Here is a 20681-nt window from a genome sequence, read left to right as displayed (position 1 = left end):
TCACTGTACAACTGTTACAAGACTGAACTAACCTAAGGCTTGTTTGTCAAACAAACACAGGGGTGGTCAAACAAACACATCTAGTGACAATGTCACCCAGCTTGCAACTGTGTTTCTGTGGTGATTTTGCAACTGTGGTTAACTGACCTCTTTAGAGGATGCTGTAGTTGTGTGCTTTATTAAATGTGTGCAGATTATGTTGCACCTTTAACCAACAAAGTAAATAATGTATAAAAAGAACAAAGTGACTAATACATTTAAATTAGTTTTCTTTTAAAGAAACCTGAATACTGTATGGTGAAAATGATGAGGTCAAACAGTGACATCTGTGGTGTGTTGTGGTCAAGGCTGCTATGGGGAAATTGGTGTACATGCTTTTTTTGTCATCATCTCACTTACTGTAAATATTGATCAAAGCAGCCATCTTTTATTCTGACTCACTTAAGTGGGTCAATACAGAAAATACCACTACTGTGTTTGTTCATTCTTTTTTTTTTTTTTTTATAAGAAGCCTAATAGTGATGTGGACTACTTGAGAAAGACCAAGGCAAAAAGATAATGCAAAATAAAACAGAAATCTCTTGATGAAAAACTGACCACATTTTTTTCTTCATTATCAATTCAGTAAAATTGTCAGTCTCATTATGAACACTAGAGGTCAGACTGAGAACAGTGCTGTGCTGTGAGGCCTCTTAACATAAATACTTTGTTTCGACTAAAGTTTAAATTTGTATCAAATGATATTATATATGTATTAAACTAAGACATACATATTAAGTTCATTTCAACCAATGCTAAAGAAACTACAGTTTAGACAAAGGTTCCTTTGTGCCTCCTTGTCAGGGTCCTGTCACCTTGATTGATTGTATGCTTGTCTTGTCCTTTTTATGAATGTATGGCTTTGAGGTTATTCTCTGAAAATGGGTCACACTTTATATTAGGTGTCTTTAACTACTATGTTCTTACACCAAAAAATATTTACAATGTACTTATTGTATTCTTGTTGTATTGCAAAACACTTGTGCTACTATTGAGGTGGGATACGGGTAAGGTTAAGGACAGGCTTGGGGGTATGGGTAGGTTTAAGGGTAAAAGGGAAGGGGTCCAACTCTGTACATCATTAATGATTATTTTAAGTCTCTGAAATGTAAGCATCATAAAAAGGTTTGTAAATACATAAATACTGTGATGTATGCTAAAATACAGCACAAGCTAAAATATAATTTTTATATATTATGTGGCTTCATTTGAATTTTTAGTTTCGTATTTGGACATTGGTGCCATTTGAGTATGTGTGTGAGCTGAGATGCCTATGATGCCTGACAATGCTGTCTAAGTAGGCAGCTCAATGAGTGTTATGACAGAACCATCACATGCTTGACGTTGGCATATGCAGTGTGTTAGTGATGGGTGGAGAAAGGACCGTTTGCAGTCCAGTTGATTCAGTGTGTTGAAGAGTGTGTTGTGCATGTACAGCTGAGAGCAGAGGGCATCTACACCACATAGAGGTATGTAAGACTCCATCTTAGGTTACTTTCATAGCAAACTTTAGCCTCATTTTGTTGTCATTGTCAGATGATTTGATCATTTTACCATTTTATTTGAGCATTAATAAGTCCTAATAAAGGTCTAATATTTACTATCCTTACATTTTATTTCAATGTGTGGACGTTACTTTGCATCAGCTTTAACAGAATTTTGTTTTGTTAAAAAGAAAAGATGTATTTTATATAAAAATCAATCAACTGTTTGTTATTTAACTGTTCTTAGCAAATCCTGTCTACTAAACCAAGCATTTGTCTATATTTATATTTATATAATCCTTGTGGAATCATTTTGAACATATAAAAATGGTCAAAATTAATATCATGATTATTGTAGTGTAGTTATGGACGAAACTGCTCAAACACACATTAATGATGTTTTTTTGTTTTGTTTTTTTCTTGAAATTATTCATTACAGACTTCAAGACTAAAGACTTTGGTCTGGACACAAATATACATTCTTTTTTATTTATTTATTTTAGAAAAATAAAGTCATGAAAACTATGAAATAACACACAAACTTATACTCTTATATTTGAGCTTGATAATGGACACTTGTAAGCTGTTTTTCCATCTCTATCCAATCCAGATCATCCATTTAAAAATAATAATTAAAATTTTAGTTTGGTAAAGAAATATGTAACCAAAGTAAATTGGACCTTCTTTTTTATTAATTGTCTTTAACTACTTAGTCGTACTAACGACTAAATCTTATATTTACATCTATAATTACACTCCCTTACTTCCCTAACCCACCCATAAACCTACCCATGCCACCAAACCCTAACCATATCTGTACCACATCAATAGCAGCAAAAGTGTTTTGCATTACAGAAGAGCATAAATACATTGTACCTAACCATTATTATTATTTTTTTTATGCAAGTACGTTAAAGGCACCTACTGTAATATAAAGTGTGACCATACAATTTATATTTGTCTGCAAAACTCATTTCAAGCTAAGTATTTTTGCAAATTTATACTTTCATAAATTTTCTCTTTTTTTGTCTGTAATGTGAACACAGATGGCAGCCCTTCAGTAAGATGTTGGAAGCGACCCTAATTGACAGAAATCATCACCTTCACTGTAATCCCTCAAGACTGACCTGGACTGTTAAATGCCCTCTCAATACAAAGGGTACAAACTACTTAAAGATTGTGAACATCTTTAATTTTACAATTATAGCTTATAATTCAGTGCTATAAGGGGCTTTCGCACCGGAGGAACCTTTTCATAGTTCCTAGAACTATTGGCTGAAGTTGCCCGGATTTTGCCGTGTTCGCACCGCAGGAACTAGGAACGATTTTAGTTCTAGGAACTCCTTTTGGGGGAACTAAATTAGCTCCTACTTCAGAGTATTGGTTGATTGGTCAAGCACATGTCAAAAACCGGTACCCGGCATTTTTAAAAAGCCGTGTAAACATATTTACTTCACGAACATGGAAAACAGTGATAACAGCATTTACCATGCTGTCTGCAGCATTGTGTTCTTTTCTCTGCCTCGATGATATGCAATACTGAAAGTTGTCATAAGAGATTTTGTCTCTTAGCCCCACTTTTTGCTCTTTCAGTCGCGTAAATTATGCGTTTACATTCCATTGCCGTTATCACAAAACCCACAACACACAACAAACACAGCTCCGATCACGGCGTCTTCCATCCACTGGTTTTTAGCGTTTGTAAATGTCGCACTTAAAGACGCCGCTGTCAGTCGCTTCACAGTTCCCATTCCCGGTGCGACCAGCAACATGGCCCGGGGGAGAAATTAGTTCTCGGGGAACTATCCTAGTGGCTAGTTCCTAGAACTGTTCGGTGCAAAAGCCCCCATAGATACTAAAATACAGTATTTCCTTTCAACCAGGCTAAAATGTTTGTGGTCTCCTTGCCAAGATGTCTACAGATCTGTGTGTCTTTGGTAATGGTGTCCAGACTACAAGGTGTGTGATTTGCAGCAATCTCATTGTTCTGTGTGTAAGTGGTTTGTTTGGATTAGTGTCAGTATTGGTGTGTCTCAGGCAGGGTCTCAGCTCCAGCACGTCTGGAGGCCATGGTTGAAAAGCCCTTCACTCTGAGCTGTACGCTTGTCAAGGCTAAAGGAGAATCAGTTCATCAGATCCGCTGGCTGGACGTGCAGAACCAGACGTTAATCACTTACCAGCCTGGTCAACAAGACAGCGTGAGCGGTCAACAGCATGTGGAGCTAGCGGCCTCTCCACGAGATGCCAGCGCCATCACTATCAAACGTGTCAGCTACAGGGATGAGGGTTGTTACACTTGCATCTTTGATGTTTATCCCAGAGGCTCAAGGGAAGGACAGACCTGCCTTACTGTTACAGGTGAGTCTTGGGTGAGATATTTTGGGAAAGTGCATCTACACAACTTCCGTTTGACGTGAGCATCACTACAGTCAAACAACACATTAAGGCGGGGTAAGCCATTTTTCAAAAAAGCTGTTGGACATTGTTGATATTTGAAATCAACCCAAATAACCCCCCCTATCTCTTCATTGCTCCGCCTCCAAAACTCACCCTCCAATCCTAACCACCCTGCTTTGAGTTGGTCTCGAAACCCAGCCCGATCGCTGCTAGCAGGCGAGGCGAGTGGCGAGCGGGTGCTAAAGCGCTTGCCCAGTCATAAACCTTCATTCCAGTGATATTCATTTGAGCTCTTTTGTATCATTTGCTCATTCTGTCTCCTTGACCGTCATACGTCCCCTAATGCTGATTGGTTAAACGTTTTTTGTTGCCGTCAGCCTGACTAACTTCCAAACAGTGTTTTTGAAAAATAACTTACCCTACCTTTAATGGTGGGGATTTTTCATTGACTCATTTAGCAGTTACACCAGTAGGTGGCGACAAGTAGTAATGAGTAAATCATTGAATGATTCACACAACTGATTCATTTAAAAAAATGCTAATTCACTCGGGAATTAATCAATGAATGTGTCATTGAATCATTCACTAAAAACCAATTAGTTCAAAAATGCTGATTCATTCAGGAACAAAACACACCACTACTGTATAGTGATTTAATTTAATTCAATTCAAGTTTATATACATAGCGTTTTTCACAATACATTGTTTCAAAGCAGCTTTACAGAAAATGCTTGTTTCATTGTTAACAAATTAGGAAGTATTCTGTTATCAGTCAGAGATGAGTGTATCAACGTAATGTCCATTTTGCATTAATATACAGCTACAATGTACAATACATGTTATGTGGGTTAGATGGCATGCATGTATTGAGTTAAGCAGACACAGCAAACATGTTAGGCAGCAATTACAACTTGTGCTAGTAATAAATACAATACTGGATATATTATAAAATACAAGATAATATTACAACATAAGGATGCTATTTGATAGTTTGATAGTATAGTTTGAATATTTGTATGTTCATCCAAAGAAGTCTTCGCAATTGTCGGTATTGCATGAAATCGTTGCAAAGGCTGGTTTCAAACTGGAGCTTACTCAAGTTTGCAAAAACAGGGGAGCAAAAGAAAAAGAACTAGTATAGCTGCCATTCATAGCATTTTAGGCAAAAGATGAACCCTGAACATTATCAGGAAGGCTATTCTAGAGTTAAGGAGACAAATATGAAAAAGCTTTAGCTCCTATAGTAGACTTTGATATCCTCTGTACTCTCAAAAGTCCAGAGTTTTGTGACCTTACAGAGCGCAATGGATTAACACCAGTTAAATACAAAAGAGCTAGACTGTTTAAGGCTTCAGGGCTACAGGAGGATATTCAGAGCAACTGCTCCATGAATATGCATTGGAAAGACAAGTTTTACTTTACTAGTAATAATTTAGTTTTTTTAGATATGCTTTGAAAACTGATAATCAACTAGTTTATCATCAGTTTCTGTGGGAACAATAAAACACATCAGCATGGTTGTGTTTTTGGATGTTGCGTCGTGGATTCTGGAAGAGAATGTGAATGTAGATGAGAAACAGCTGCTGGGTCAGGCATAGATCCAGCTGGTCTCAGCATCACTTGGATGCTCAGCACCTGCCAATCATTTCTAGGGAGGATGTGGTGACTACTGTCCTTCCCTCACTCTAATACGTCATTGATCATGTGGGGGTTGTATTTTTTTGTTGTATCTTTTCTTTATAGCTGTATCTATTGACCTGAATATTCGTGTCAACTGGGTCTCACTAAGATCTCTGATTCCCAAAGCCTAAATACCTTAATTGTTTAATGCAGATAGTAAAATAGTTTGTCTAGAGACATAGTAGTAGTATATATAGTATGTATACAACAGAATATAGTTTAAAATGCAGTGTTTATGTTATCATGCCATTGTTAGTAACTTATTTTAATTGCTTTACAGCAACAGTGATCTCAGAGGGCAATAAGACTGCAGTGGGTGGTAAACAAGCCTCTCTGGCCTGTCGGTATGCCCTGCCAGAGAAAGTCAAGCAGGTGTTGTGGAAGAAGATTGTGAATAAAGCAGAATCCCGTGAAGTTGCATTTTTTGCAAAGCAAAGTGACCCTGTAATTGAAGAAGAGTTTGTAGACCGTGCGAGCTTGAACCCTTCGCTGTCTGACACAGAGCTCACTTTATGGCCGGTCCGAGCTGAAGATGAGGCCTGCTACACCTGTGAGTTCCACACGTACCCGGATGGCATTAAGAGTGCCACAAGTTGCCTTACTATTTTTGGTAAGTTCCTCAGGGTTTTAGTCCACTGTTACAGTGAAATCTTCATTAGTTGGGTAATGCTGATATTTTACTCCTCTGAGTGTTGTTAGGATGACAATAAGTTTTTTTTTAGGCTGGTCTGTCTCAGCGAGCTAACAGCGTTCGTCAGTGTCAAAATGACTGAGATGGCCAATCAAATCAAGGAAGGCAGGGTTTACTGTTCACAGATCCAAATATGAATATAGTGTAACAGTCAGTTTAGAGAAGTAAAAACAACCAGAATACAAAACATATTCTTAGAGCTCCTCCTAGTGGTCATCATATAAAACATGAAGGAAAATAACTTGACAGCTTTAACTAAATGCACTACTAAATATTTGATTTTTGAACTGAATGAAACACAAATCCAGCTTAGTGTATGCAGCTGGTAGCGCTGTAGCACAGAGTGGTAGAGAGGGCAGGACAAGGCTAAACACACACAGGACTGAAGAAAATGAGGACAACAGACAGAGAGAGTGATATGAAAGAAACTGATTGTAGGAGGGTGAGACTGTGAGATCTATGATTTATTCAGACTGTGGCCAAAGTGAATGACTGTGTCACTGTTCCACTAACACAGTGCTTTTCTCTATGTGCTGCTCTTGTTCTCCTGCCCTGTCTCTCTCGGATTGATGTTCACTTATTGCTTTTGCTCTGTACTGTTGCACTAGAATATGGAACCACCAATTATTACTTATAAGCATTGTTTACCCCCAAATGAAAATTCTGACATTATTTACTTACCCTTGTGTTGTTCCAAACCTGTATGACTTTATTTCTTCAATGGAACAGATATTTTGATGAATGTTTTTGTTCGTACAATGACTATCAGTTGGTCCAAAACAGCAAGACTTCAAACTATCCTTTGTGTTCCACCGAAGAAAGAAAGTCATACTGGTTCAGAATTAGGAGGGTGAGTAAATGATGACAGTAGATCAACTTTTCATTTAATTACATTCACTCATCTCTTATTCATACTAATCTTGAATTGTTCTGAGGTCATGGTTTTGTAAGAATGTGAATTGCTTATCCTCTGTTGGAGTGACAAGCATATACCTCTTTTTGGGCCAGTGATGTGGTTTGAATGGGCATCTCTGTAGCTTTGAAATGCTGGCGAAACTATGTGGGCTGTAAACACTCAGAGATGGCATGCAGATCTGTTTATGTACAAAGCCAACTATTGCTCAAGCCAACACAAATGGTTATCATTGAGTAGAGTCAATGCATGATTATGTGTTGGGATCAAGGGGTCAAGTCTTGGCTTTTTAGCATGGCTCCGTTGGCCCCTACTGGTAGATGCTGTGCACAAATACTCTTATTCATATGCCTATACGTATATCGTCAAAAACGTTGAGCGGCAAAATGCTTATCTCAACACATTTAGTTATAATTTACATAAATCATTCAAAACAGTGAGCTGCATACACTGAGCTAGATTTGTTTTTCACTCAGTTTAGAATCTAAAAATCAAATATTTAGTAGTGTATTTAGTTAAAGCTGTCAAGTTAATTTCCTTTATGTTTTATATGATGACCACTAGGAGGAGCTCTAAGAATATGTTTTGTATTCTGGTTGTTTTTGGTTCTCTAAACTGACTGTTACACTCTGTACCATTCATATTTTAAAAAAAAAAAAAAAAAAAAAAAAATCAAATCTTAAAGCTACTTAAATCTTACCTTGCACTCATTCAATGTTAAAAACTGAAGCATCTGGAATTCATGTTCTGTATCTGTGAACGGTAAATCCCGCCTTCTTTGATTTGATTGGCTGTCTCAGACATTTTTATATTGATGAGTACAGTTAGATTGCTGAGGCAAACCAGCCTAAAATTTAAATTTTAAATCATCCTAACAACAAACAGAGTAGCATCTGGAGTATCAAATGTTGTGGGGACAATTTGGCTATTTCTAATGTCATTGGTGGTTATGACCCTGGATGCTGTAACTGCTCACTCTGCAGGTCCTTGTCATTCACATGTAGCTATGAATTTTGACTAAATAAAATGTTTAAAATGTTTCACACCCCTTGACTAAACTCTCTGGGAGTAAGACACAAAACCTGTATCCTGTATCATATACATTTACAGTCCTGCCCAAACCTCAAGTAAGTTACAAGACCACATCTCCTGGAGTGATTGAGGCTAACTGTACTGCCGTCGCCCGGCCACAGGCTGAAATAGTATGGAACGTGGAGGGGAATGACCGGACCATTGGTCCACCTGTGACCACCGCTATCCAGCAGAGTGATGGGACAACTCTGGTCATCAGTACATTGACCATCCAGGCCGGACTTCTGAAGGATGTCTCTGTCAAATGTCTCGTTCATCATAAAGGACTGGAGACTGCCATTGCTGTTTCCATGAACACTAAAAGTGAGTTTGAACTATTTTATTATGCTCTTTGCTTATGATGGTTTATATTGTATAAAATAATAAGATTTTTTTTCTTGATCGTTTGAGGTAAATGGGTTCGTTGTATTATGAAAACCTACAGTTGCTTTCAGAACTAAAAATGTCTCAGGTTACGTATGTAACCCAGTTCCCTGAGAGAGGGATGAGACACTGCTTCATGGCTTTAATGCTATGGGAATGCTTCTGCGTGAGCCCATGTCTGAAGCTTGTCTGATTGGCTTAACGTATAGACGTCATGACATAGTGTTGTGTGTCACCGAGACCATAAATAGATGCCAGAAGTGCATGTTGGCACATTCAATTTGTCTTAAGAAGAAGCACAGACATAACCAGGGCATGGTAACACGATGGAGCGTCTCGTTCCCCTCTCAGGGAACCGGGTAACATACATGTGTGGAGAGGACCAACTGGCCACAGCACATACATCATGAAGTGATGCACCCCTAGCAAGAGCACTGGAAGAGGTCGTACTCCTAGTGGAGTGAGCCCTGTCCCCTAGAGGCCAAGTCATTCCAAGCACCTCATTGGAGAGGGTGATAGCGTCAGTAATCCAAAGCAAGATAAGCTGCTTGGTGACCACGTTCTTTCTATTGCGACCACCGAAACAGACCAGAAGCTGAGAAGATCTACAGTATGTCACTGGCCTGAACAGTGGACATAGATCCTCAAAGCAGACATAAAATTTGCAGGCTTTTCTTGCTTTTCTTGCAAGATAACTGGCTGACCAGCAAGAACTTTGAAATATAGTCCAGTCTGGGGTGCAGTATAGCTCTGACATCACCTGGGGCAAAATCTAAGCAGGAGGAGGCTACTGAAAGGGCCTGAATGTCTCCTACTTTCTTGAGTGACATCAAAGCTAGCAATAAGGCTACTTTGATATTTAGCATCTTGTCTGGGACTGATTCCAAGGGCTCAAATGGGGCCTCTGTTAAGACTCCCAGGACAAATGCTAGGTCTCAGGAGGGAACTAGTGACTGGCAATTAGTCCGCAACCATCTGGCACCTCCTAAGAACTGAGACAGCAAGGGGTGCATCTCCACAGATGAACCCTTTAGAGGTGTGTGGCTAGTGGAAATGGGGGCTACATACACCTTTAAGGCAGTCAGAGCCATTCCTGTTGTGAGACGCTCTTGAATGAACTCCAGTACTGGACGGACAGGGTAGTTAACTGGATCCACATCATATTGCTAACACCAAGATACATACAGTTGCCATTTCAAGGCATATAACTTGCTAGTGGAAGTTTTCCTTATAATGCTCAGGACCCACTGAAAGACATTGGGCAGAAGTTGTTGCAAAGTCACTAAATCACCAGTGGTGGAGGGATAAGTAAGTGCCCTGAAACAGCTCACTGGTAGGGAATCAACTGAACACAATGACTTGAGTAAAGCTAGATTTCCCCCCTGAGGGTGCTCACCCTCAATGCCCTGAGCCACTGGCATCAAGGCTCTTCCAAATAACCCTGAGAGGTTTTTATCAGCATCGAGTGGGAAAAACAAAAAACAGTCCGTCTGCTTGATTACACAGAGTGCAAGTTCCGTGGCCCAGTGGAAAATTCCTCTAAAACCTCCAAGGTTAAAACGCTTCCTCAGAGCTAAATACAGCCATAAATCAACCAGATAAGAATCATTTTGTGGATTATACACTGCATATACTTAACTCAATGTTTGCTCCGGACTTATTTTGTTTGCTGATGCAGAATCTATGCACTGACAGGGCAAAGATGAGACTTTTCCGTCAAGAAGAAACGCCAACTGTATCGGAGCTTAAACTGAAACTCCTGATAGTGCATAGTGCAAAAAACAAAACAAAAAAAAAACAGGCCATCTACTTGGTGAGACAGGAGGCAAGTTCTGTGGCCCAGTAGAAATATTCCTCTGAACCTCCAAGGTTAAAATTATTCCTCATAAAGATAAATACAGCCATAAATCAACAAGAAAAGGAAACATGGTGTGAATGATAGACTGTATATACTTAAAGGGTTAGTTAACCCAAAAATAAAAATTATGTAATTTATTACTCACCCTCATGTCATTCTACACCCGTAAGACCTTCGTTCATCTTCGGAACACAAATTAAGATATTTTTGATGAAATCCGATGGCTCAGTGAGGCCTCCATTGCCACCAAGTTAATTTACACTTTCAGTGCCCAGAAAGGTACTAAAAACATATTTAAAACAGTTTATGTGAGTAAGTGGTTCTACCTTAATATTATAAAGCGACGAAAATACTCTTTGTGCACCAAAAAAACAAAATAACGAGTTTTCAACAATATCTAGTGATGGGCGATTTCAAAACACTGCTTCATGAAGCTTCAAAGCTTTACGAATCTTTTGTTTTGAATCAGTGGTTCGGAGTGCCAAAGTTACGTGATCTCAGCAGTTTGACACGAGATCCAAACCACTGATTCGAAACAAAAGATTCGAAGCAGTGTTTTGAAATAGATTCTGCATCAGCAAACAAAAGAAGGCTGCAGCAAACATTGAGTTAAGTATATGCAGTCTATAATCCACAAAATGATTCTTATCTGGTTGATTTATGGCTGTATTTAGCTCTGAGGAAGCTTTTTAACCTTGGAGGTTTTAGAGGAATATTTCCACTGGGCCACGGAACTTACACTTTCAGTGCCCAGAAAGGTACTAAAAACATATTTAAAACAGTTCATGTGACTACAGTGGTTCTACCTTAATATTATAAAGCGACGAGAGTACTGTCTGTGCGCCCAAAAAAACAAAATAATGAGTTTTCAACAATATCTAGTGATAGGCGATTTCAAAACACTGCTTCATGAAGCTTCGAAGCTTTACGAATCTTTTGTTTCGAATCAGTGGTTCGGAGCGCCAAAGTTACATGATTTCAGCAGTTTGACACGTGATTCGAACCACTGATTCGAAACAAAAGATTCGAAGCAGTGTTTTGAAATCAGCCATCACTAGATATTGTTGAAAAGCCCTTATTTTTTTTATTTTTTATTTTTTTTTTTTTTTGCGCACAAAAAGTATTCTCGTCGCTTTATAATATTAAGGTTGAACGAAGATGAATGAAGGTCTTATGGGTGTAGAACGACATGAGGGTGAGTAATAAATGACATTATTTTAATTTTTGGGTGAACTAACCCTTTAACTCAACGTTTGCTCTGGCCTTATTTTGTTTGCTGATGCAGACCCCTAATCTATGCGTTGCCTCTGCAAACATGAGATTTTTCCGTCAAGAAGAAAAGTCAACAGTAACGGAGCTTAAACTGAAACTCTTGATAGTGCATCGCCTATAAGTCTATACATATTTCATACACAGCTCACTCAAACTGCAATCCACATGATCAAAATCCATTGTGCCTCCTCAGCAAACATGGGACCCGAATCATGGGACACAGATGTCTGACTTCATTCCCTCGAGAAGAGAGCCAGATGGGAGCAGAGTTTCCTTTTTGAAACACTCACTGAACACAGCCAGCCCCCTTGAGAACTGGCTGAGTGTGATCTGCTCCCAAATGAACAAAACAGAGACGGTGTAAGTCGTCCTCCATAATATAGAGGGGTCACGGCATCACACGCTTTGTATATTCTGTTTGATCTTCACAGACATGAGCACAACAAACAAGCTGTCGATGAGCTTCTCTGGCATCGATTTATGGACTCTGTGATATGCTACACTACGTCACAATGTCAATACATTCAGCCAATCAGATTGCTGTGTTTAGACACGTGCTTCAGACACCGGCTCACATGGAAGCATTCCTATAGCATCAACGCCATGACGCAACATCGAGTTCCACTCTAAAGGGAACTTATTTAAAAGACCATCCACTGAAACCACTTAAAAAATGTCTTTTTTTGACTTGATTTTAATATTATTCTGACACCAGAATGTCAAATGGTACAAGTAAATTGTAGTCGAATTGAAGAAAAAGTAACCTGTTCAATTCTAATTATCAGAGAGAGTGAAAAAATTATTTTGATTTATGAATCCAAGACCTTCACTTTCTTTTAACAAAAAGACAAAAGTTAAAATCTTTGAATATATATTCATTTATAAAAAATAAACCACTGTGACATAAAAGTGCCTGAAGTTGAAGAAACATCCACTCATAAAATATTCTGAATCTGAAGCATTTCCTCAAGTCAAATAGTAATTAAGAACAAAAAGTAGCAACCAGTCTGTGGCTTTCTCTGCTTCTCTCACCAGTTGGCACGGCACTTACTATCCTGATCTCTGTGACTACAGTAGCGTTCCTTCTGGTCCTGTGCCTCTGTTTCTGTTTGTGGAAGTGTGTCCTGCGTAAGGATGGTGAGTATTCATATAGCAATCTAAAATAATGAGAACAATCCAAAACAGCTCTGCAAAATAAAATAAATTTAAAGAGATAAATTTCTGTCATCATCAGGCCAGCCTGTTTAAGTTTAAGATCCCACCATGCAAAGGTCAATATCCTGTAATGCTCTCAGATGTTTGTCCAGTTATCTATGACAAACTGACGGCAGTTTTTCTCCTGCTCTAAGTTCCCCTGCCTGTGTCATTGAAATTAGTTTGTCACAATCAAAAGCAAATATTGTCTTTAAAGGATTAGTTCACTTTCAAATGAAAATTACCCTCAAGCCATCCTAGGTGTACATGACTTTCTTCTTTCTGATGAACACAATCAGAGGTATATTAATAAATATCCTGACGCATATAAGCTTTATAATGGCAGTGAGCGAGGATCAACAAGTATGAGCTGAAGAAAGTGTCTCCATCCATATCCATCATAAACATACTCACATACTCCACATGGCTCCGGGGGGGGATTAAAATATCTCCGCCAGACCACCTTCCGTATTCAAAAAATGGAAGTGGCGTCGCGTCAGTTAAGCTTTTTCCCTAAGTTGAATAGGGAAGGTGTAGGACATAGCGTAAGCGTTTTGAACTGCAAGAGTTTTACACTTTCTTCGTAAGTAGAATACGGAAGGCCGTCTGGCGGAAGCTAGATATTTTACTTTATAACTTGTTAAATATGAATTTTTTTACACAAACGCATCGATTCGCTTCAGAAGGCGTTTATTAACCCCCCGAAGCTGTGTGAAGTATTTTTATGATTGATGGATGTGGATAGAGGCACTTTCTTCAGCTCATACTCTTTGATCCCACTCACTGCCATTATAAAGCTTGGATGCGTCAGGATATTTACAGGTGCTGGTCATATAATTAGAATATCATCAAAAAGTTGATTTATTTCACTAATTCCATTCAAAAAGTGAAACTTGTATATTATATTCATTCATTACACACAGACTGATATATTTCAAATGTTTATTTCTTTTAATTTTGATGATTATAACTGACAACTAAGGAAAATCCCAAATTCAGTATCTCAGACAATTAGAATATTGTGAAAAGGTTCAATATTGAAGACACCTGGTGCCACACTCTAATCAGCTAATTAACTCAAAACACCTGCAAAGGCCTTTAAATGGTCTCTCAGTCTAGTTCTGTAGGCTACACAATCATGGGGAAGACTGCTGACTTGACAGTTGTCCAAAAGACGACCATTGACACCTTGCACAAGGAGGGCAAGACACAAAAGGTCATTGCAAAAGAGGCTGGCTGTTCACATAGCTCTGTGTCCAAGCACATTAATAGAGAGGCGAAGGGAAGGAAAGGATGTGGTAGAAAAAAGTGTACAAGCAATAGGGATAACCGCACCCTGGACAGGATTGTGAAACAAAACCCATTCAAAAATGTGGGGGAGATTCACAAAGAGTGGACTGCAGCTGGAGTCAGTGCTTCAAGAACCACTACGCACAGACGTATGCAAGACATGGGTTTCAGCTGTCGCATTCCTTGTGTCAAGCCACTCTTGAACAACAGACAGCGTCAGAAGCGTCTCGCCTGGGCTAAAGACAAAAAGGACTGGACTGCTGCTGAGTGGTCCAAAGTTATGTTCTCTAATGAAAGTAAATTTTGCATTTCCTTTGGAAATCAGGGTCCCAGAGTCTGGAGGAAGAGAGGAGAGGCACACAATCCATGTTGCTTGAGGTCCAGTGTAAAGTTTCCACAGTCAGTGATGGTTTGGGGTGCCATGTCATCTGCTGGTGTTGGTCCACTGTGTTTTCTGAGGTCCAAGGTCAACGCAGCCATATACCAGGAAGTTTTAGAGCACTTCATGCTTCCTGCTGCTGACCAACTTTATGGAGATGCAGATTTCATTTTCCAACAGGACTTGGCACCTGCACACAGTGCCAAAGGCACCAGTACCTGGTTTAAGGACCATGGTATCCCTGTTCTTAATTGGCCAGCAAACTCGCCTGACCTTAACCCCATAGAAAATCTATGGGGTATTGTGAAGAGGAAGATGCGATATGCCAGACCCAACAATGCAGAAGAGCTGAAGGCCACTATCAGAGCAACCTGGACTCTAATAACACCTGAGCAGTGCCACAGACTGATCGACTCCATGCCACGCCGCATTGCTGCAGTAATTCAGGCAAAAGGAGCCCCAACTAAGTATTGAGTGCTGTACATGTTCATACTTTTCATGTTCATACTTTTCAGTTGGCCAAGATTTCTAAAAATCCTTTCTTTGTATTGGTCTTAAGTAATATTCTAATTTTCTGAGATACTGAATTTGGGATTTTCCTTAGTTGTCAGTTATAATCATCAAAATTAAAAGAAATGAACATTTGAAATATATCAGTCTGTGTGTAATGAATGAATATAATATACAAGTTTCACTTTTTGAATGGAATTAGTGAAATAAATCAACTTTTTGATGATATTCTAATTATATGACCAGCACCTGTATTAATATAACTCCGATTGTGTTCATCAGAAAGAAGAAAGTCATATACACCTAGGATGGCTTTAGGGTAAGTAAAGCTTAGGCTAATTTTCATTTGAAAGTGAACTAATACTTTAATTTTGCAGCTTGTTCTCCAAGCAGATGTCCAGGTTTGAAAGTATAATAATTAACAATCTTGAGAATAGCTTCATGGAAATAGTATGTGAGCAGCTTCACTTTGTGGACTTTTGCTCAGAGAAGTGAACATAACTGATACATAGCAGCTTGTTTCTGTGCGGTCATGATGTTTATTTACCTAATGCTTACTAGATTGTTCAAACTAGTCAACGCTGTAGCGACACTATTGATTTTGAAGTCAAGCTGCTGCTGCTTCTGACAAGAGAGTTCATTACTGTCCTTAAACAAACAGGGGTCAATGACAAATGAAGTGCTCCAAAGATGATCATACAAACAACATCTTTTATTAAACAACAAATTTTTTAATGACATAATGACTCTAAGGGGCAGTTCCTCAAACATGTTTTCACACTGTTCTGCTTTCCATTGTTTTTGTATGTAAACATTTACTAGCTGGACGTTGCATTTTTTGCAGTATCTCAGGCATGAGCAGCATGCTTTTAGAATGGCGTGTCAAGTTAAAAGATGTTCAACAGATCTCAAGACCTTGTGTTTTTTTTTTCATTCCACTGCTCTGCACTTTTTTTTAAACGCAAAAAAAAAAAAAAAAAAATGTGTTCTGTGTGAACAGCTCCTAAAATTGTCATTTAAAGATTGTTTTCAAATAGGTCCAACCAAAAAAAATTAGGCAATTAAATAGGCAAATACATAAGAGTCTATGACTAGATCATTATTGGTGTGTGGTATTATGTTTCTAGCATGTTATATGTTTGGCAACAGTTCTTTTAACCCTAACTGATGGAGTGTGTAGCTTTTAATTTCTTAAAACTGCAGTCTGTAACTTTTTTTGGTTAAAAATTATCTATAATCAATTTTTGAGCAAGTACATAACCTCCTAATCTCCTTACCTTAGCCTAATTCACAACGGTAGGCTTGTAATAAAGTTTTGTAATAAAATCGGTACTGGTGGGTTTCTGCTGGAATTCGTACATGCCGCTGTTCGTCTTTGCGTCATTACATCACATCTGTAAACAGAAAGAAGAGTACCAGCTAGTAGGCTATATGGCATGTGAGGATGCTGCTCATGACGGATCATTTATAGCCTTTTCTCACAGCAGCTGGAATAATTAAACTTATCATTTTAATGGTGGATTGTAATCCAGAAAGGTCCAAATGACAATCATCAGTGACAACTGAAGATTCACCTGTAGTCAAAAGCAAAAGACGTCGGACTGCGGAGTGGCTACAGACATTTAAATCTACAGGTAACGCTAATACACTCTAAATACACAGTCATGCAATGCTGATGTTGTTAACATTAACAATTTGAGAACAAAGTATAACAGTAATAATAATTTGCACGGTTTGGCATGATCCGAGCTAATAGATTGTTAGATTTAATCACCATTGGCAGCACGATTTATTGTAATGCTTTTTTTCTGTTGGTTCAGATGACATTTTCTGGTGAAAATTCTTATTTTGGTCTTCCAAGACGTGATTCCAAAGTACAGTATCCACACCGATGTGGTGACTGACAGCAAACATTAGATTCATCCACTTTGAGGAGTCGTACCGATGCACAACCCACCTAAAGATGATAATTCCACAAATAACTGCAATTGTAGGCTTCAAATAGAGATGGCGACAAAGAGGCAAAACTTACGGTCTGCAGCTTTAAACAACCTGTGGGAAGGCATATCATGGTTTATTTGGACGTATCATGGTATCATGGTCATATTCCAGGATGACAAAGCCAAGATTTATCAGGCTCAAATTGTGAAAGAATGGTTGGGAGGGAGCATGAATAATCATTTTCACACATGAATTGGCACCTCTGAGTCCAGACCTTAAATTTATTAAAAGTCTTTGGTATGTGCTAGACTTTATAGAGTGCTCGACTATTGCATTGTCGACACAAGCTCTTGACCAAAATGTATACTTCTTGACGGTAATAATATCACAACATTTATTTCCATCAAGAGGTGGAAGTTTGCCATGTTATGAAATTGTTCTAAGTTTACAACAAAATAGCCTCTTTCATTTTAAAACAATGCTGCTTCATTTTTTTTTTTTAATTGTAAAGTTTTTTTTTTATGTTTTTTTTTTTCATTTTATTTAGAAGATATTAATAAATGTTTTATTCCACATAATTTTAGCCTGACTTAAAAGCCTTTTTTTCATAAAAAAAAAAAAAGGTGTATTAATGTCATTGTATAAAATGAGTGCATGCACTGCAGCATATGACTGTTGTCCCTTTCCATAATGGTAATATGGCAGTGTTTGGTCTTGGCGGACTAGTTCTGCTAGGCTGCTGCAGTTGATTATTGCAGAGTATTGCTGCTGCTGAAGATCAAGTATGGACTTGCTACTGCTAATAGATACACAGACACGCTGCTGTGAGCATGTAAGATATGCTGCTGCTGCAAAAAAAAAACACAAACAAACAAAAAAAAAACCCACATAATTACCGTAGCAGTTCTAGGCAGGTGGAGCTGGGGGAGGTGGAGAGCTGCAGGACTAGCTTACAGCAAACAACAAATCAGACTATTTAAATGTTGAGCAAGCAATCTCACTGGCTGCGGGATCAGCAGAGGTCAATCATGTGATTGCTTGCAGATTGCATGTAAAGGACCTATCAGCCTGCACATTCTAGAGTTTCATGACCATATATATAAACACTTTGACACTTGAAGAAATAGATAACATTTAATTAATGTGAAACCATTGTCCAATATAGCTATGGCTTATGAATTTTGTATGTATATTTGTAATGTTCTACATGAACAGAGCCTGAAGAGCATCAATTACAGAGAAGAGGCCGAGAAGACAGAGAAACAGACAGTTGAATGTAGGTGTCTTCTGGAACGTAGAACAGGAAGTGCTCTTCCTGTGACCTATTTCTGCTTTACTCTGATGGCCCTTAACACAAATCCTTCAGACCTGATCTACTGATGAGAAATTAAAGTTTTTTATTTGTGGTGTGTGTAATTACCGTAACCAATATTTTAAATACTAATATTTATTATTCAAAATGTCAGTGTAAATCCCAAGTATATTTAATATTTTTATTTTACTTTCCCCTTTTTGTTCCTACTAAAGTATCTAACAAAGACTTCACTCTGGATATTTTAATATCATCGGGGGTTCCTGTTCAAACAAAGCTGGCAGTGATATTTCTTAATTATTATTTCATTATTGTGAGAAAGTTTCTCATGGCTCATGCATTGGTGGAGTCCTTAAGTTCTGATCAACAAACCTCTAATTTACTAATTTGACATATTCTGACATTCATTCTACTTTCTGATCAATCTGGAATTAAAAACAGTCAGGTTACAACTGTGAGAGTATTGGGTTTAACATATGTATATTTTAACAACTTATGATGTTACAGTTACATCTGTGCTCTGTCTTGTTTCCACAGAGTGAATCATTTTGATCGTGGCAGAGGGATATGCTGAGACACCTGTGAAGACGAAAATCTCCTGTCATCACATTACCTGCTTTTCCAGCCAAAGAAAACCAGTGACACATCTCTACTTGAGGAAAGATTCTACATTCTGAACAATTTGTAAATCTATCACTAATATGAAGATTGCAGTAGATGGCGTTTTATCTTGGCACAGGAGGTAATTTAATTAAGTTAGTATTTGCCTGTTTTATTACTGTTATTTTACCCACCCAGAATGCATCTGTAAAATCAAAAACCTCTTGAATTCTCTGAAAAAATAGCTATCCACTCAAATAAAGTATAAGAAAACTTTCTTGTTTATTTTTTATTAATCATAAAAGTGGTCATTGCAGTGCCAAATGACATCTGTCCCTTCTCTTTTGATCTAGTCCAGCTCCACCTCTGTGGACCTAATGGGTGGGGCTTAACCTAATTAGGGTTAGGGGTAGGGTAAGGTTAGGGTTAGGGAGTGGCTGAACGTCAAGCTCCACTTATTATTTCTGCAGTGAGCAGCCTCTCAGTTAAACGCTATCATGAATTACACTCTCTCAGGTCTGATTCTCATCCATGATTCTCAGGTCTGTATGTTTAAATTAAATAATAATTGTGATTTTGGTTTAATTTCAGTCAATCGTGCAGCCCTAGATTAAGCTCACACAAGCACAAAACAAATTCCCACTTCAAATATGCTGCTCTGTCTCACATGCTAAACTGTGTGATACGGGAGCTACTGTGATAAATTTATTCATCACACAGACCAATTTTTTTTTTCATAGCACATGCAACTTAAATGTTGCGCTGTACAGCAGTAGTTCCCTTTTAGTCGCTCACGTCGGTGACCAACGAATTGGGAAATCTCGCCAGAGAGACCAATCTACTGCGAGTGTAAACTAAATGAGCCAATGCACATTGGCATGCAATATTTGCATCTGACTGCCACGCCTTGCCACGTGGGTATAAATAGGCAGCAGGTGCAATGCATATCAGCTTTTTGCTTTGGAGTCGAGCGGTTTGTTTGTATGCTCTTCTGATCTATAAAGAGTGTTTTCTAAAAGAGCCCAGTTCTTCAGTGAAGAAGCCTCTTCTCTTCAGTTTTGGTGTGATGGCGCTGCACCGGTGGTCACGATCTCGAGAAAGAGCCTTCAGTTGAGAGAGCATCTTCAATGAGAGTGTGAGCACGCTGCAGGCTGCACTAAATCCCTGCCAGTGTGGCTGCAGCCATTTCCCCCTGTGCGCTTCAGCGCTAATAAAGAGAGCAATTTCCCTAAAAGAGCTTACACGGGTGTGACGTTGCGTCTTTTTAAGATTACATTCCACCTGTGTGTTTCTGGATGTGGTCGTGATCGGATGGTCACGATCGCTGCCTCATGTGTCTGGGCATTAAGCATGCTGAGGTGGCTTTCGTGGATGAGTCATGTACCCACTGCAGGAAGATGACCATCTCAGAGTTAGACTCCAGTAGACTCCAATATCTAATATCTAGACTCCAGTCCCCCTGCCTCGATCTAGTTCTCATTCTGGAGGGAATCAGACGAAGACTACTTCAGGTAGTTGCATGGGTGATCAACCTCCCAGGGCTCTTCACCCCTCTTGTGCTTTGTAGCCAGTAGAGCTGCCCAATGAACGCACTGGACCGTCTAATCGATGTGTACCAGTCGTATCCTTCGGGGCTACACTCGATGACCAGATGTTGATTTGTGCA

The 20681-nt window shown here is 38.7% G+C and overlaps 1 protein-coding gene across 6 annotated transcripts; it reads left to right on the top strand.

Moving 5' to 3' along the window:
- The first annotated feature begins 1373 nt into the window (after positions 1–1373).
- On the top strand, positions 1374–19292 carry zgc:113337 (uncharacterized protein LOC503741 homolog). Of its 6 annotated transcripts, XM_051906010.1 has the most exons (10): positions 1446–1508; positions 1963–1983; positions 2570–2682; positions 3407–3482; positions 3561–3881; positions 5881–6210; positions 8315–8599; positions 12825–12926; positions 18319–18379; positions 18953–19292. In XM_051906010.1, exons 4-9 carry the CDS (start codon positions 3413–3415, stop codon positions 18375–18377), a joined length of 1167 nt encoding a protein of 388 aa, XP_051761970.1. In that variant the 5' UTR covers positions 1446–1508; positions 1963–1983; positions 2570–2682; positions 3407–3412; the 3' UTR covers positions 18378–18379; positions 18953–19292. The 6 variants fall into 6 exon arrangements, with proteins under 6 accessions (XP_051761972.1, XP_051761974.1, XP_051761973.1 ...); XM_051906009.1 differs by lacking the exon at positions 1963–1983 and having other exon boundaries at positions 1375–1508; XM_051906011.1 differs by lacking the exon at positions 1446–1508 and having other exon boundaries at positions 1982–2101.
- Positions 19293–20681: the final 1389 nt, after the last annotated feature.

Source organism: Ctenopharyngodon idella, chromosome 9 (genome assembly GCF_019924925.1).
Source record: "Ctenopharyngodon idella isolate HZGC_01 chromosome 9, HZGC01, whole genome shotgun sequence".
NCBI lineage: Eukaryota > Metazoa > Chordata > Actinopteri > Cypriniformes > Xenocyprididae > Ctenopharyngodon > Ctenopharyngodon idella.
The sequence above is the reverse complement of the archived record's forward strand: the minus strand, read 5'-3'. Positions and strand labels throughout refer to the sequence as shown.